The 18103-nt window shown below is 35.8% G+C and overlaps 3 protein-coding genes across 4 annotated transcripts; 2 read left to right on the forward strand and 1 right to left on the reverse strand.

Annotated features, from left to right (window-relative positions):
- Window positions 1-12: 12 nt before the first annotated feature.
- LOC126373026 (cytochrome c oxidase assembly factor 6 homolog) lies at window positions 13-5865 on the forward strand. 2 transcript variants are annotated; one of them, XM_050018980.1, is made up of 7 exons: window positions 13-236; window positions 804-895; window positions 1023-3221; window positions 3340-3487; window positions 3567-3757; window positions 3999-4240; window positions 4328-5865. In XM_050018980.1, exons 2-7 carry the CDS (start codon window positions 824-826, stop codon window positions 5847-5849), a joined length of 4374 nt encoding a protein of 1457 aa, XP_049874937.1. In that variant the 5' UTR covers window positions 13-236; window positions 804-823; the 3' UTR covers window positions 5850-5865. The 2 variants fall into 2 exon arrangements, with proteins under 2 accessions (XP_049874937.1, XP_049874938.1); XM_050018981.1 differs by lacking the exons at window positions 804-895; window positions 1023-3221; window positions 3340-3487; ... (1 more) ...; window positions 3999-4240; window positions 4328-5865 and adding an exon at window positions 322-656 and having other exon boundaries at window positions 70-236.
- A 3-nt stretch (window positions 5866-5868) lies between these two features.
- Window positions 5869-7597, reverse strand: LOC126373041 (N-alpha-acetyltransferase 38, NatC auxiliary subunit). The gene is made up of 3 exons (XM_050018995.1): window positions 7402-7597; window positions 7137-7266; window positions 5869-6160 (listed from the first exon to the last, which is right to left on the reverse strand). The coding sequence occupies exons 1-3, from the start codon at window positions 7456-7458 to the stop codon at window positions 6015-6017; spliced, it is 333 nt and encodes a 110-aa protein (XP_049874952.1). The 5' UTR covers window positions 7459-7597; the 3' UTR covers window positions 5869-6014.
- A 136-nt stretch (window positions 7598-7733) lies between these two features.
- On the forward strand, window positions 7734-10017 carry LOC126373034 (nucleic acid dioxygenase ALKBH1). The gene is made up of 4 exons (XM_050018989.1): window positions 7734-7943; window positions 8092-8421; window positions 8679-8872; window positions 9534-10017. The coding sequence occupies exons 1-4, from the start codon at window positions 7812-7814 to the stop codon at window positions 9904-9906; spliced, it is 1029 nt and encodes a 342-aa protein (XP_049874946.1). The 5' UTR covers window positions 7734-7811; the 3' UTR covers window positions 9907-10017.
- Window positions 10018-18103: the final 8086 nt, after the last annotated feature.

Below are 18103 nucleotides of genomic sequence, written 5' to 3' on the forward strand. Positions count from 1 at the left end.
CGATTTGACATATAAGAACGCAGCCATAACCCAAATGAATAGAAAAATCTGGCAACATTGGTATTAATGTCACTGTCAGTCTTTCTTCGGGAATCGGGATTGCGAGTGCTTTAGGTTATGATTGCAAATAATGCACTAAATATTAAAATTAAGCATTAATATAAAAGAAGTATTCATAACTTCTTAGAATTCGTGTGTTACATAAACACACAGCTCAAACCGCAATCGCTTTTAAAGTAAGTATAGACTTCTACTCTAATTATTAATATTGTTAAGCCATGTATTTTATACATATTCCAAAGTTATCAATTTACATTTTAGGTATTAAATAACAAGATATGTCGTTTCCCGACAAGGCACAAAGGAAAATATGCTGGGATTCCAGAGACAAATACTGGGAATGTCTCGATGATCACAATATAAAAGATAACTCCCAGAAGCCTAAAGCATGCGCTGAATTTAGGAAGATGTTTGAGAAATCGTGTCCCACACAGTGGGTTTCACATTTCGATAGAAAACGAGATTTTAACGTTTTCAAAGAAAAAATGCAGAAGGAGGGCTATGAGCCGATAAAAGAAACAAAGTGAACATTTGTTGTTGTTTTAAAGTTGATTGTAATATATAGTTAATGTAGTAAATTACTTTTCGTTTTTAAATTGGCTTTTATTTCTCCTTAGCACCCATAATACCACTTTTCATTAATTCATTGAAACATTTATTAGGTAATTTAATCATCATTTGCATGAAATAATTATTTCATAAGATTGAGTCTTAATTATCAAGAGTAATTACTTCTATTCCAGGTTATTTAAAAGTTTAAAGAATGGATGACTTACTTAATGTATTACTTAGATTAAAAGTTTCTACAAATGAAATTATGCTGGATTCAATACAGGTAATTATTAAACTCAGTGTTTTTTTTTAATTATTATAAACATAACAGTTATAATAGACTTTTATAATAGTTTGGTATATAACAGAATACAGATTGTGTTAAAAAGGTAAATTTAAACTGGTTCCAGGTTACGCTAGCAACAGCTAAGAAAAATGGTGCATCTACCCTAGAAATGAGGGAATGCTGGACTGAAATATTACAGATGTTATGGGAACATCTACAAACAGGGCTTAATAAGTTTGATGACCAATTGCTTTGCGCAACTTGTTACTATACAGTTCTTACAATATCACAGAAGAGAGATGTAAATGACATATTAAGTGTGGTTAGAGAAGAAATAATTGCCAGGCAAGAAAATAGAAGGGACAACACAAAAACTACTCAAGCAGTGTCCCTGATGTATGGGTTGTTTCAATCATCATTTCTTACCCAAGTTAATGCATGTGAATTCCAAAATGTACCTGAACTGTTACAAGCCATTTTTGGATTACTTGTGCAGATGGCTTATGAATATTCAAAGTACACATTTATTGTTTTCAAAACAATAAACTCCTTTAAAAAAGTTTATGGTACTGATTTTCAGCAGTGTCTCCTTAACCAGGCAAATATTGAGAAATTATTGAATTTAATTAACCACAATTGGGAAAATCCAATCACTGGTGTAAGAGATCTTAATAAATGTGTTTTCAAAATTGTATTATCAGTAATTGATGATAAAATGCATGATGCATTACTGGAGGAAATAAATGGATTTTATTGGAACAAAGCAAAGTATTTAATGCTTGCAGAAATAATAAAACAATGGAAAAGAGATATTACACAATTGATATCACATGAAGATTGGATAGATGGCCTTATAAGTAGTCTTCATAAACCTGGACTAGTAGCAGCAGGGGCTGATATGTATATAGCAGTTCTCAACAAAATAGATTCTCAGGGCGAATGGAGTCATTATGTGGTATTTGTGAAACCTATTTTGGAAATACTAAATGGACCATCACAGACTGCTATAGGAAATTTTTGTAACTACTGGTGCTTAAGAACTTTTAAATACTATAGAAGTCTAGCTGCTGTCCTTATGAAGCATCTAGAAGAATTGCCTTATTCAGAACATAAATTGTACAGCAGTTTATGCATAATGAAACAAGCATGCCATTTTGGGCTTGTGACTAAAACCTGGGAGTCTACAAATTATGGATTTACAGAGAAAACAATACTTGAAGGTTTAGAACACTGCAATAATGACATAAGAATTGTGGCATTTCGCCTTCTATGTATGGTTGGTAATGATAAAAAATATATGCCCACCAAAATCGAATATGAACTTGTGTTGAACTTTCTGTATAATAATGTGAATTCAGATTGTACAGTTTTAAGGCAAAACATGCTAACAAGTCTAAATAACTTTTTGTGTCATCTAAATTTATCATTTGTAAATTTGAAAAAGATCCTAACAAATGAAATGGAGGACTTGAAATATTTCTGTTTCAAGTGCCTAGATTTTATAATAAACAGTTTGACGGTTGATGGTAACTACCAACGAAAGATAACTTCTATTAAGCTAGCACATACAGTTTTTAACAGCTTAAATCAATTACTCAATAAAAAGCAAAAGGAAAGACAGCAATATAACAAAACAATCATTCAAATGTTGGAAGATGAAGATCAATGGTTAATGTGCAAGAAAACTGTATTCTCGTATCTAGTGAAACTGCTAAAAGATCCATCAGATGATATTAGGGATAACGTGGCACAATTGCTATTCGATCATTATTCCACACAATTAAGGGAAACTGAGTGTTTTAATATCTTGATAGATGATGCCTTAAAGTGTATGAGAAGTAAATTCTTCTTTGAAATAAGTTGCGGACAAACTGTGTTCAAGCTGATTATAAAATTGTTGCTACAGCAAAGCCAACCAGAAGCAATATTTAAAAGTGTGGATGATATATTTTTATTTGCCTATACCGAGTTGACTAATGAATATAAACTGGAAAGTGGAATAGTTGAATCTATTGAGAGAGGAAAACAGTTATATTCCTTTATGAGCATTTTACAAGTAGTATTGGAAGTGTGTCATGAAAATAATTCTAAAGCCCATTTACTCAATGAAAATACATTGGAATTATTAGATGTCCTAAAAGGTGTTACAAATCAATTTATTTGGGAGCAAGAAACTTCAACCAGCTCTGATTTCGCGAAAATGAGTGATATGGTGGAACATATTATTCACACTTCTGAACACAATCTTTCTGTTAAAAAAGATCACACAAAAATATCTGGATTACATCAAATGGTGTTAAATTGCCTTTGGTTGAATGTAAAGGTTAGTAAAATCCACCTTGCCTTGATTATTCGTGTGATGAATGAATGAATGATAATAATGATAATAAGATTTTAATAAGAATAAGAAAGAATGATAATAAGATTTAAATTTTTTTCAGGGATCTTGTGAATTGTCGGCTATGATAATTAAATACCAAAAAGAAGGTACACAAGTTGATATTTGTGAAAAAGCCCTTGATATAATAAGTCATGTTTTAGAAACTTGTCGTCACAAAGGTGCTATAGAGGCGGCAGGCACGTTTATGGGTAAGCACCAATTGCTGTTTCATTATAAACATCTTAAAGATGTTTTACACCTTTCTCATGCACTTGTTCTCGATTTCAGGGCAAAGCATTCAACACTTGACATCATTATCAGAAGGTTTAGAACTTTCTAAACTGCCGCTAGCTTTTCTAAAGAACAAACTGAATGATTTAATATCTGAAGCAGCTAGAATGGCTTCAGTAACTAGAAGAGGAGCTGGTCTTTCGATCATGGTTCACAGAATAGTATCCAGTGATACAAAAAAGGGAAAGGTACATAGAATTGAATTTCTATTAAATAACACTTAACCATAACATAAAACAGCCTATACATGTATGTCGTACTGCTGGGCACAGGCCTCCCTTCAATCAATCGGAGGGGGTATGGTGTACTCTTTCTCTCTTTGCAGCACGGAATCATCTTACTATTTTGGACAATAAATTCTACCTTACCAAATAAAGGACACCTTGATTTAAAATCAAGTTTACCATTATTACATTCTTTTGTTTTCAGCCTTTATTCCATTACTTCATGAAAACAATACTAGACACTTGTAATAATGCGGATAACATGCCGAAAGAATTAGCAAGAGTAGAAAATATAGACAATGAAAAGGACCTGCCTAAAGCAATTTACATCCATTTTCTGACAAGGATTGTGACGGATAGTAGTCTGGCTTCAGAAATAATGTTCTATTCAGCTGAATTAGCTGAGCTTGCGTTTAGTAATCTTACAAGTTCGCATTGGCAGATAAGGTGAGTTTAATATTACAAATTGTTTGGTTTAGTTATGGTTTTTAGTAATTATTTTTTAATCATTGGTTTAATGATGTATTTTTCTAGAAATGCAGCCCTTCAGTTATATGGTGCCTTGATACAGAAACTGATTGGTCAGAAAAAGGCGTCTGGTACAGATGAAGAAACCATAGCCACAGTTGCTTGTGACGAATTACGAACTCATTCCCCTAAGCTATGGCTTTACATTCAAAAACAACTGAACAACAAAGTTTACGACGATAAACTTCAGTACCATTCTAATTTGGTACCAATATTGAATATGTTGGCCAGTACAGCAAGACGGTACAACTTTTCATCTGATCTTTTAGAACAGAAGCAAGTGGATACAGAGATTTTGCATAATCTTCTGTTGCTGCTTGACAGCCCAATACATACCGTGCGTCGTCTGACTGCCAAATGCATTTTTAACATTTATTCCTTTGACGTGATTTACAATAGCCTTATGAGTCACGAATGTGGATCGGAGAACTATCTTCACGGAAGTCTGATGCTAATTGCAAATTGTTACAAGCTATACATGAACAGTAATTTTAAAAGTGAGTTTGTTAATCTTCAAAATAAGTATTCCACAATTTTCAATGCTAAGAAGCATTCTTATATGAGCAAAGAGATTTTTGATGATATGTTCTATGAGGGGGATGCAAATATTAATAACATACAGCTGACATTATCAGAACTAAATAAAAATATTTATGCGCCTGGTGTGTTCTTTTGGGCAAATAAACGTTTTCGAAAATATTTCCAAACTGCTGCTTGGAATGTCATACCTGAAGTGCTTAAAATTATATTAAATCAGACTGATGTAGAAAGTTTATGTGAGTTATTGTTAGATAAAATAATGAAAACAAATGATATTCCAGATGAGAATGTCTTGGAGCTTACAAATATAATGCTGTTGTTTAAAGGTAAATTTGACAGTAGTGTTGTGTGGAAGGTACTTTATCAATTGTCACTGAAACTTAATGAAACACAAGCTGCACTTGTATGCACTGAAATATATGAGGTTTATGAATATATGAAAGATCAGAAAGTCTCCTATAAAATGAGATATATAATTCCATTGGCTGCAAGACTCATTGCTTTAGGGGTACAAGCAAGTAAAGTGCTGATAATTTCCAAAGTAATTGATTCTTTGACAAATCCTAGTATTACAGATGTTGATATGAGATATATTGCAGCAATGGCTAATAATGAACTTGCCAATGTGTTTAGGATGTTACCAGAAGAAGCGAAAATTATCGCTCTCAAGTCTGTTCTAATTCTTTTACAAGATGAAGATGAGGATATAAGAGTTATGAGTGCAGATTTCTATAGAAGAGTGATGTCTCTAAAAGTATTGATACAGCCATATGTATGCTGGCTGAAAATTTTAGATCCTCAGTTTTTGAGTACTGTACTGAACAAGCCAAATATTCAAATAGTTTCAAAAGAACTAACAGCATACTTGTTGAAAGTGACAAGTTCCAAGACGGTGGATGAGTACAATCCTTTTGCTAATGACTCTAGCAATATTTACATGGAAGTGACGGTTTTCAAACCATTAATTGATAATTTAAAAAATGTGTAATTGAGAATATATTTTTTATTTACGAATTATGTGTTTTCTTATATGAAATTAAATACTATGTATATTATTGTTATTGTAGAGATTTTTAGATTATTTGATTTGTACAAGTTTTTTTTATAAATAGTAAATTAAGAAAGCTATACCAAAAATCACAGCAAGGATAAGTCAATCATCGTAGTAGAACTTTGGTGGTGGGGCGGTGTCGTCTATCTGGATGGACACTATGTGGCGGCCTGGGACCATGACTAGACCAAGCACTCTTGGCTCCTCAGCTTCGCCGTCACTGCTCTTGAGGTACTCTGAACATGCCCCTAGAATGAGAAAAAAAAAATAGAGTTTACTTAATAAAAGTTATCTATTATTTATTTATTAGTACTGCCATTTAGTAGTGTCTGGAAGAAGACTTGAAAAGTAGTTAGACTAGACTACACTAAACTGGATTACCTCAAAAAGAATTGATAACATGTTTCAAGTCCTCTATTACATTGGACTTAAATATAGCTGGAGAGAAGTAGATATATACTATACACCTATGCCTACCACTTTAGGGATATAGGTGTGACGCTATGTTCAAGATTAATTAAGATCTTATTTCTAGCTAAACACATGTCATGCATGTGTCATAAATATAATAGGTGCCTACTAATTAAACATTATCATGTTGTTTTATCCCATAAAAAAAAACTATCTGGGTTAAAATTAACATCACAACGAGGGCTACACATGCCTAAATATGTTAGGTATATGCTTATGATAATGTTCCCTTTATTTTATACTATCTAATCTAATGTAGCCTACAAGATCCCACTGCTGGACAAACTCTTTCCATTTTTCGGGGTTCTGTGTGCACTCTGGCCAGTCCCTCCGGCAATATTTTTTTATACTAACACTAGAAATGGTAAGTGTTTTTACTAACACATACGAGTTGACGGTTACTTGTAATAAAAGGATTTTTATTATAATAAAGATCCTCAAAGGAAGAGCAAGGAGTGTCTTCATCTGAGCTGTGTTTTTCTGATTTAACTGAAAATCTGGATAAAGGCTATGGGCAAAGACTCTTAATTGGTTTCAGATGTACCTATGATTTTAGGTTAGGGTTGCACTTTTTATTTTAGAAGGAAAGAGAAGAAGTGGGACCGACCTTACATAGAATACATTAAAGAGAAGGCGAACGTCGTTTTTTATAAGGAAGTCAAATAATTGGCCTTTGATGGGCAAGTGTTGACAATGCTACACTAACAATTGTGTAGCTCTTAATGATAAGTGAAAGATTAATGGAATTTTTACCCAATATAACATTGGCGTCACGGTCTGTACATAGAAAAACACCAATTAGCACTCTCCCGTCAGTCATTTCTATCCTAAAGTTCATGTTAAGCCATTTTCTTAATTTCGTTTTTCCATCTATAATCTCTTCCTGAAAAGCAAAGAAATGCATCTTATAATATATTATACATTCACATCTTTCCACAAATACATGTTTATAGAATTGTAAGAGAATTTTTTGAGGTAAAATAAACTTGGAAAATATGGTTTCTTTTACTCCTCTTACCTTCAGTTTATCTTTACACTCAGATGGCTTTTCAGCTAATACATTTGTATTACTCATGTTTAAAAAGATGTTTGCTTAGTAATTAAATATTTGCTTTCAAATTCATCAAATAAAAACAAAGTAAGCACAACACCAAAGCTGAATGAAATCCAATTTTATTTACTGTTTTTGAAGTGAAGATTTTTTTAGTAGCAGAAAATGTCATTTTCTAACGTTAGATGCTGCATTTGGAAAGTTAACGTTTAAATATCGTTTTTTTACAACGTTAACTTTGAATAGCAATAAAACTGATCGATATAATTTCAACATCCCTATTTGTCAATTTTGACATTTATTTTTAAGGTTAGGTATTAGTTTGTTTACTTATGTGTGAATTTGAATTTGTGTTTTGAAGAGTTTATTAGAATAAAATGTATAACGAAGATGATAATTCGTTACGAAATGAAGATAACTTTAAGGAGAAATTCAAATATTATAAGGCTAATAAACCAAAACCCTCTTTAGTTGAGATTTTATCAGTAGAGGTTGGTAGTGTTGATAAGGTAAGAAAACCCTTCTTTCAATGTTTTATAGAAACTATTGATATTTATTATGTTATAAAATTATCACAGTATAGAAACCTACATGACATGATCATGTATTCGGTGTACAACAGGGGAAATATTTGAGTAATATGTCTCTACCTTTCAGGTTATTAATATTACTCCAAATATAGTAAAAGAAGACCCAAGAACGGACTTATTAGGATTACAAAAACAGGCGAAATGGAGAACATTCACATTACATGATCATCCTGGACTTATCATTATTAGAAACCCATTCACCACTGCTGGACAAAGGTATTGGATCAGGAAATGCCTAGAAGTGTACCCAAGGAAACCTCATAAGAGGAACATTGATATAGAAACAGACATAGAAGATTGGTGGGCGGAATGTTTTGAAAATGATACATGTAACAGACTTCTCCAGAAGAAACTTCGTTGGACGACTTTGGGATATCACCATAACTGGGACACAAAAGTAAAATGTTAATATATATAAAAACTGTCTCTCTTTGTCTTTGTCATACTTTCTCATTTCTGCTATCTAATCTGAATGAAATGATTTCTAAAACACATAATATCTTCTCTCATCATACCAAATCTTATAATATCTCATATTTAAAAAAAAAGCTAAATTTTATGAAGATATAATTATCCTCTTGAATGTACATTACTAGAAAAATATAAAAAACTTACTGTCTATAAGTTTTCATCTTTAACCAAATCCAATTTCAGGTCTACAGTGAAGAAAATAAGGCAGAGTTTCCAGCAGACCTAGCAGAGTTGTCTGACATTGTGGCACAATATCTTGGATATACCAGCTTCAAGGCCGAAGCAGCCATTGTCAACTACTACCACATGGACTCGACTCTGTCAGCTCATACTGACCATTCCGAGGTCAATTTGGAGGCACCCCTGCTGTCTTTTAGGTTTGTACAATTTGGTGATACATACCTATTATTAATGACTCATTCTGTGCAAGTGGTTAGTCTTCTACTTATTCTAAGATCATCATATCTGGTAGGATAATGAATGGGGATTTGGTTGTTTATGGTATGAATTATGAATTTAGGATGGTTTATGAATGGGATGGAAGGAAGTTTTTAAAAATATAAGGTGTCTATGATAGGATTGTCGCCAGAATGTAAGGGGCATTTGGCTTTTTGAAAATAAAAGGAGACAAGATAATTCAAATATCTTTTTAATTCTATATCCCACATATCTTTGATTTTTTTATAACAAGTTCCTTCACACTTTGATTTACTTTATACAATATTTATATATTTATACAATATTTATTCTGGATAACTGTTAATGTTCTATATTAACAACAGTGATTTTTCATGCACCTACCCAACCCACTCCAAATATTTGTTACTATGATTTAATATTAGTAACTTTATATTTGGCCCGCTACAAGGTGGACCGACGATCTGGTGAAGGTCGCGGGAAGCCGCTGGATGCGGGCAGCGCAGGACCGATCGTCGTGGAGATCCTTGGGGGAGGCCTAGGCCCAGCAGTGGGCGTCGTACGGCTGATGATGATGAACTTTATATTTAATATACTAATTTTTAACATTGTTCTTTTCAGTTTTGGCCAATCAGCCATTTTCTTAATTGGAGGTAAGGAAAAGTCTAAAGATCCTTCTGCAATTTTACTTCAGAGTGGAGATATTGCAATTATGTCCAAAGAAGCTCGCCTATGCTACCATGCGGTTCCGAAAATCTTACCATCTTCAAATGCTCCTTGGGATGACCAAGAATTAGCTAGCACTATAATCTGTGATAACAACAACTTAAAATATATGAAACATCAAGATGAAATAGTGTCTTTAATGAACAAGAACATGGATAATTCTGAATGGAGTAGGTTTAAAGAATACATAGAACAATCCAGAATAAACATGAATGTACGACAGGTATTAAAAGAGAAACAAAAAAGCTTATGTGATAGATTAGTTTAATGACACTTAAAATGTTGGATATCAAAAACTTATTGCGTATATTGGTATGCTGTAAAATATAATTTAAATATAACATTTTGTTACTGAGATAATAAAAGTTCCTTGATTACAGCTCGATTTTTCAATGGACAATCGCTTACAGGTTGCGTTGTGATCACTGTAAAAAATATTATTTTATTATTATCATCATCATGTTAACACACAGAACAATAAGAAACAGGAGTTGGCCTTGAGTGTACTCGTGTATGAACATTGAGGCCGAAAAGTAGTGCTTATGTCATATCATATTGCGCGGCATACTACTAGTGCCAAAGTGTATCTTGAACCAGGTGTACCTTGAATTTGTTATAACTTTCCTCGAAAGGACGTACAATTTTTTAACATAGTTACGGAATTGTACAGCTTAGGTTCGATTTTTTGATATACATTTTACATGGATTCAATATTCTCAACAGATTCAACGAGTCAACGGCCTCCGTGGTCCAGTGGTTAGAGCGTTGGGCTCACGATCCGGAGGTCTCGGGTTCAAATCCCGGTGGGGACACATCACGAAAATCACTTTGTGATCTCTAGTTTGGTTACAGGACATTACAGGCTGATCACCTGATTGTCCGAAAGAATGATGATCCGTGCTTCGGAAGGCACGTTAAGCCGTTGGTCCCGGTTACTACTTACTGATGTAAGTTAGAAGTCGTTACATGAGCTATGTCAGGGGCCTCTGGCGGCTCAATAGTAACCCTGACACCAGGGTTGATGGGGTTGGTAATCCACACGAAGAAGAAGAAAACAGATTCAAGATATACCCGCCATTTTGACTCTCATGATATAACCACAAAAAACATTGTGTGATCCCTAGTTTGGTTAGCCACTGCCCTATTTTTCCCAAAAAAAGTAGCTTGGAGAATGCTACACCGACAAGAGCGTGGCTCTTAAACTGGTGATGATGAGTTTAATTAGAACATTGCAGGCTGATCACCCGATTGGCAGAAAGTAAGATGATCCGTTCGGAAGGCACGTTAGACAGTGGTCCCGGTTACTATTTACTGAAGTAACAGCGAGTTATTACATGAGCCATGTCAGGGGCCTTAAGCGGTTAGTAACCCTAACTCTAGGGTTAATGAGGTTGGTCATTGATTTCACAACCTACACGAGAGAAAAGAAAATCCCGAGCATGTCGATTCTTCTACGTACATTATGCACTACTAATCTAAGTATCTATATAGGCGATGGGATGGTAACTTCTGAAATTCTGATCGTATGGTTGCACATTATCCTAGGGTCTACATACCAAGTTTGGCTGCAAGTTGTTTTAAGAGGTCTGGTGGTTGGGATAGCACCTGCAGGCGATTAATCGGTCCACTAACCTTTTCCATCTGATGTTGTTGTTGTTAAGCTGTCCATGCTCTTATGGTGGTCGCAGAGTCCCCAAAAGCATTTTACGTAGCTTTCAGCGTAACACTCGTATGAATCGTTTGCCTGTAAATTACGAATATAAACCTGAGTTGTACACCAGACTCAATGAAACATTATACAGGGTGTTAGTGACATCGTAACGAATATTGAGGGGAATGATTCAGCCCATGATTCTGGAATTGATATCAAGTAGATTTTTTTTTGTGTGATTTTTATTTACAACTAGTAAACCAGCTAGTTTCAATCCAGAAAAAATCACATACATACATAAACTCACGCCTATTTCCCTCCGGGGTAAGCAGAGACTATGGAATTCCATTTGCTGCGATCTTGACACACGTCTCTTGCTTCCTCCACATTCATCAATCGTTTCATACACGCACGCCGCGCCGAAAAAAGGTAAAATTTTGTGGTCGCAATTAGTGAATGATGAATATTATTTCGAAAATGAGTACTTGCGTGGTTCCACTCCACTAGTACGCGACAATCTACAAATTAGTACGAGTAGGTATACGTATAATTCTCGGAAGATTCACAGTCAAGTATAAGCCACCAGTTCTAAGAAATGTTGTTACCTGAAAAAGGCTCATTCGACGGGCCGCCGGCTTGATACACTCCTGACATTTTAATTTTGATTTCACGAACTGCATATTCAATTTAGGGTGTAAAGGGAATTTTTACAAAATACTCCGTAATTTTCTACACCATTTGAAAATGTTTCTATGTTAATTCCAGTTATCATGTCATTTTGACAAAGATTTTCGTTGTTTGTCATGGTAAACTGAGTTCGCCAGTTCTGTTTCAATAACAAGGAAGTTAGTATACTTAGTACATAGATAGATAAAATACTTTATTGAGCACAATGGACACAAAATACAGAGATAAGGACAGCATATACAGAAAAGCACAACAGGCGGCCTAGTAGGTATCATTCTAAAGAAAAATATCCGAATGGAGAGGATTTATGTGTTCTGTGGTACAGGAATGATATGACCAAGGTAGTAGGTAGGTAGGTATATATCTAATAGAGATGGGCAAAGACTCAGAGGTACGGCTGTTATTTTTAAAATTGACTGTAAACTGTAAAATGTTCTCTAACCGCGTACACAAATAAATGGTCCCTATATACTGGCTTTATCGGAAACAGCTTAGGTACATAATGTGGTTGATATGAAATTACTAAAGCTTTTGAGGTCCCGGGAATAATGCCCCAACGTATTCACGGCGAGAGCACAATGGTGGCACAAACTGAGCAATGAAAACATGTTGGCTGTTTTCAATTACAACCCACTATAACCAGGCTTATTATTCTTACATAACCGATTGTCAACAGCTATGCTTTAGGCAAGCTTTTGCCAACAGTAACATCATGTAATTTTAGGAAAATTGTTTTTGAAGTATCATGTTTTAAGTTTGCGCGGTTATTATCATAATTAAAGCACATAATAACGGGTTCTTACGAGCATATGACATATGCGACAATGAGCACATAGACGCTGAAATTAGCCATGTACAGGAGGTGCTTCGAAACAATGGTTATAGGATAGATGTTAGAGCCTTGCGGGCAAAACCAAAGGTCAAGACGACCGTACCCAGGGTTGAACGTCAGCCAGCATTTCTTCCATATCTGAAGGGAGTTACTGATAAGATAGGAAATATTTTAAGTAAATATTTAATAAAAACTATATTTACTCCTTCAAAGAAAATTGCACAGAGTCTACGTTCCCCGAAAGACTGTTTTCCGTTTGAGAGCCCCGGCGTATACAAAATAGACTGTAGTTGTGGTAGTTCGTACATCGGACAAACAAAACGGTCTATTTCTTGCCGGATTAAAGAACATATTAGTGCCATGAAGAAATACGACGTGCAGAAATCTGCTATAGCTGAGCACGTACTGGAGTCGGGCCCTAACCACTGGATCGAGTTTAACAATCCACAAATATTATCGACAGAACGTCATTACATCCCCAGACTCGTAAAAGAGGCTATTGAAATCAGAAAACATAAAAATTTCAACAGGGAAGACGGGTTCAAGTTGTCGAGTATGTGGAATCCAGTAGTAGGTGTTGTAAAAAGCTTGAAACGGCCTAAAGTGGTGAAAAAACGTGAGGACACAGTGAGTGCGGTTTGTCGTAGTGAGTTTCGTGCGAGTTCAGATGGTTCCGAACATTCCGGTATCAAAAACATAAACAAGCGGCAGAGAAAGAGGGTAGACAGATATGTCTGCCCGTAGAAAATTATGGATCTACCTACTCCACTCCAATCTCATCAGTCATCCCGTGATCATGGCACTTGCAACAGTGTCGAAATATCGGGAGTCTCATATCCCCATTTAAACGCGGTAAGAACCCGTTATTATGTGCTTTAAGTATCATGTTAATTGTAGGCTGGGACTTTAGGTACTTACCTGCTTAAGTTACTTACTGTATTAGCGAAAATACGAGGGAAAACAAAAGGGCAGCTAACGGGGTGGGCAGAGCCATAAGTTACTTGAAAACAGTCACTTTGTAAGATAGACGCGACTTTACAAATATTCACTATTTTGACTAAACGGTCAATTGGTTACCTAATCCTCCTCTGACTGCCTGAGCTGACATAGAGCCACCAAAGTTTTTACGTTTGTTGCCAATCGACGAATCCTGGTCCCATAAACATTTGTGATGCAAATGTGTTTTCCGCTTAAGTACCTAAATGCGAAGTCAAAAAACTCGTCGACGAGAATCTGCATGAAACTGATGCCAATCTGTGCACAACAGCCCTGAAACCCATTCACATTGTACGCTCAACGATGCTCGGCTAGCATATGAAAGCTTCAATATTCCGTTAACTTCTTTGTATTGGGTAGGTATTCACCGTTCAAGCTAACTGCTGCTCGATCCAACCGTGGTTCTTTCATCGAGTGTTGCCTGACAAAGCGGCACGAGCCCGCCATTTGCTCAATCGAAATGCCATTTGGCATCTGAATTCGAAATAGATGATTAGGTATCCTCGCGGTTTGGCGTCTCAGGTGGCTTCGTGTGACATTGTATAAAAGGTAAGTAACTATACCTACTTACTAAGTATTTCAATTTAACCCAATCGTAGAGTATCACAGCATAACTGTTTTGTTAGAATCGTAACTGTCTAATATACTTAATTCTTCTTCTAGGGTTGTGAGGTGGATTACCAACCCCATCAACCCTGATGTCAGGGTTATTATTGAACCGCCATAGGCCTCTGACAAGACTCATGTAACGACTACGTACTTAGATCAGTACTAACCGGGACCAACGGCTTAACGTGCCTTCCGAAGCACGGATCATCTTACTTTTGGACAATCAGGTGATAAGCCTGTAATTTCCTAAACAAACTAATGATCACAAAGTTTTTTGTGATTTGTCCCCACTGGGATTTGAACCCGGGACATCCGGATCGTGAGCACAACGCTCAACCACTGGATCACGGGGGCTATTAAGTAGTATCTAATCATTCAAATTTAGTTAAATCTAAGTCATATATTTTTTTAATATTTTCTTCTATAGATAGGTAGGTACGGTCGCGAGCATTAATATGTATACACTTTGGTACCATGTCACATTAGACTTTTTTAACAAATTGAACTGTAAGTCTCACTAAATGTCAAATATGTTAGTGCGACAGAGTCCTAAAGTGGGTACATTATTATTGCTCATGACTGTACGTAGTAATTATTCAGTTCTCTACGTGTATTCAGCGTTTGAATACGCAAGCGAGTACAATAAAATCGAATGCTTAGTGGACCGATTAAGTACAGTCTTCGACACAATGGTGAGCAAATTGTGTTAGGTAGGTACAGTGTGGTAAACAAGCGCCGCAATTTGCGAGGATGCCTGTACGGGCTCGTCAGTCGATTAGATCTGTATAGTGTCATACGCAAGTGAAGACTCAATGGGGTTTCGATCGACTTAATACGACATGACGGATATATCAGCTTATACCTGTTTATATCTATTTACGCAGACTTAATTGAACGTGAAGAGGCGACTTATATCTATGTAGATGTGTTTGTAGGTACGTCTGTAATTACAATGCGCTTTGTACGGGACGGTAAATATTGACGCGTAGTCTGGAGTGGTATTGCTTTATCATTATAAACGGGTTGTAAGGTGTTGATTTCGAATAACTGCTGAAATAGGATTTGATGGAAGTGGATAACTTAGCAGTTTTATCCTGGTAAGTACCTATTCGGTTAAAAGACTTTTATTTTATTGATTAACCTAACCTAACCTAACCTAACAACACTCTTGAAGCTATTATGGTGGACATGTACCTAGGGTTAGCGTAATAGAATCCCGGAGGCTCTGAAGAATCTCGAAAGCAGTGTAGGTACATAGCAAAGGTTAATGGGACACATCAACCAAATTGGGGCAATAATAAGGTCAAGTGCGGTTTACGACTAACTGATACATGTCTATGAAACATTTATTGTAAGTGTAGGAAGTTGTGAAAGTGAAACAAGACGTTAGGATGAATTCGTAGTTCCCTCAGTTAATTTACGTAAGCATGCTGTACCCGAATTCCCATGGATTACCTATCTACGTACTTACCATCAAAGCGGGGTCTTCAATAGGACTTGAGCTTCTGTCTAGCTGGCTGTCTCTCGCATCCACAGAAGCATTCCGAAGTCATGCAGGCTCAAAGAGCTTCAAGTATAATCATTGACACGTCACCTTTGTATGTAAAATGAGCGCACTGACCACTGACATTTGGCGGTATTCTGCAAAAAGCTCGCTGTGGCGTCTCTTCTCTTTTATTGACATTAAATGGCCTATATAAATTCCGTTGGCGGATTACGAAATTTATTGGCTTCAAAATTAAAGGAGACCGATTTCAATGGCGACTGCTGACAGCATTCGTTTATGGGTGGACGGAGCGGATGGGGGAAAAAAGCTTTTACTAAAACCCTTATTGAAAAACTTATCGTTTTAATAGAGTTTTTGCGGCACTGTGCGTGCGGGTAGTGACGCCGACGCTTTGTTGGAGTATCGCCTCGTGTTGTTCACGCAAATTGGATAAAGGTTGCCTAGGATAGTTTTATTGTCTTTTTATTGGACCAATTTGCCCGTTGAATACAAGAACATGATGTGATCCAGCCGGTTTCGGCTACGGCAACTGCTTCAACTGCAAGAACTATGCTATATAATGCTTATACAATTATAGTTCTTATACATATTACGTTAGGTAAGTATTCCATAAAAATATTGTATACATTGATAAAATATTTTTCAACATGTATCTATGCCACGTTAATAACCACGTATGTATAATAAGTATGCAAACGCGTTTACTTGAAGATGTTTTACCCTGGTACATACCTAGCGCTATCGTATCACATTTATCACAGAAATTTTCGATACTCACGGCACCACACACCACTATTTCAGTTAAAATATTCTCTATCATTGATGGAGTTTAAAAAATAAAGATAAATCTGAGATAAGTGAACGGACAGGGTTGTCACTTTGCTAGGGGTATTTAAAATACAACGTTAAGTTTTGCAGTTTATCTTTTTACTGCAGTTAAATTGTCGACCCTATAGCTTTCACATACAGATTTAAAGGGTTTTGAGCGATTGCATTCTTCGTCCCCGGTAATATGTCTATTGACTTGCATGAGCTGTGTGTGTTTTTGTGCGTTTAAAATAAGGCCCCGCAATGGCCGCCTCTTAATAAGGAATAGGGCTGGAACGGTTGTCATTAATGGTCAGATTAAGCATTGTGAGAACTTGAGACGGCAACGAGACAAAAAAGGTTTCGGTTCCAACCGGACGATATCTCTGATTTTAGTAAAAAGTTACGATTGGTGTGAAAGAATAAGGTAGGAATTATCTTCGAAATGGTGGTGTTTTAAATCAATGAATTTGCAATTACATTCTGGATTATGTCGCGTTTAACGTCTGAAACTACATGTATATAGTCTTAATGATGTGGGTCACTGGTACGTAGTTGCAGTCTTTTTCGTCATTATTATCAGGAATAAATGGTGAGAATTCTTCACAGAGTAGTTTGGTTCTTTCGGCTTTCACGAGCAATTTGTAAGTTGCAGACTCTAAAGCGTTATTAATGTAAGATACCTGTCAGTTTTATCAAATTAATTTACTTCGTCATGGTTGGTAGAGTTAGGTGCAGGCGTGGACTAATTACAAAATTTCGGATGCCAGTGCTCATGCAATAAGGGACAGAGGCTTTGTGGGCCGACCGCAATGTACAAAGCGTGTTTGCGCGCTGCCTTATTGCCCCCAAAGCGATATTAATCACTTATAGTGATGTGCTGCATAGTTGGGCTTCTGATTGGAGCTTAAAATTCTACCGTTTTGTAGGGTAACGATGATTCAGACGGATGCCTTTATTCACTGAGTCACAAGTAATCAAAGACAGCAGTCATCGTTGATGCGAAGTCATAAGACGGATATGATAGACCTTATGGTGACAAGGGATCGGCCTATCGCCCATAATAATTGTCCGTCATGTTAGAAAGGATACCGTGATTCAGCTGCTTTAAAAATAAGGGTTAAAAGACTTATCGAATTAAGTTAGTTACTTACTTAATAAAATTATGATTTTAAGTTACTTACTTAATCAAATTATGCCTTGATAATTTGCCTGCAAGAAGTTTGTTTGTATGTTGTTTGTTTGGTTGCCTGGAAGAGATTGCTACTTAGCAATAAGGCCGCCTATTGTACTCATTCTATTTCTCTTTTGTTTTGTATTTTCCTGTTTGTGCAATAAAGTATTTGTTATGTTATTGTTATGTTTATGTCTAATCC

This window comes from Pectinophora gossypiella, chromosome 15, assembly GCF_024362695.1.
Source record: "Pectinophora gossypiella chromosome 15, ilPecGoss1.1, whole genome shotgun sequence".
NCBI lineage: Eukaryota > Metazoa > Arthropoda > Insecta > Lepidoptera > Gelechiidae > Pectinophora > Pectinophora gossypiella.

Excerpts from the sequence above, each read along its gene's own strand:
- LOC126373026 (XM_050018980.1), top strand. The coding sequence starts at position 824 with ATGGATGACTTACTTAATGTATTACTTAGATTAAAAGTTTCTACAAAT. Across the intron at positions 3,222-3,339 it reads GCCTTTGGTTGAATGTAAAG|GGATCTTGTGAATTGTCGGC; the intron begins GTTAGTAAAATC and ends AATTTTTTTCAG. Across the intron at positions 3,758-3,998 it reads GTGATACAAAAAAGGGAAAG|CCTTTATTCCATTACTTCAT; the intron begins GTACATAGAATT and ends TTTTGTTTTCAG.
- LOC126373041 (XM_050018995.1), bottom strand. The coding sequence starts at position 7,458 with ATGAGTAATACAAATGTATTAGCTGAAAAGCCATCTGAGTGTAAAGAT. Across the intron at positions 7,267-7,401 it reads AGTGTAAAGATAAACTGAAG|GAAGAGATTATAGATGGAAA; the intron begins GTAAGAGGAGTA and ends TTTGCTTTTCAG. Across the intron at positions 6,161-7,136 it reads TGACGCCAATGTTATATTGG|GGGCATGTTCAGAGTACCTC; the intron begins GTAAAAATTCCA and ends TTCTCATTCTAG.
- LOC126373034 (XM_050018989.1), top strand. The coding sequence starts at position 7,812 with ATGTATAACGAAGATGATAATTCGTTACGAAATGAAGATAACTTTAAG. Across the intron at positions 7,944-8,091 it reads AGGTTGGTAGTGTTGATAAG|GTTATTAATATTACTCCAAA; the intron begins GTAAGAAAACCC and ends TCTACCTTTCAG. Across the intron at positions 8,422-8,678 it reads ACCATAACTGGGACACAAAA|GTCTACAGTGAAGAAAATAA; the intron begins GTAAAATGTTAA and ends ATCCAATTTCAG.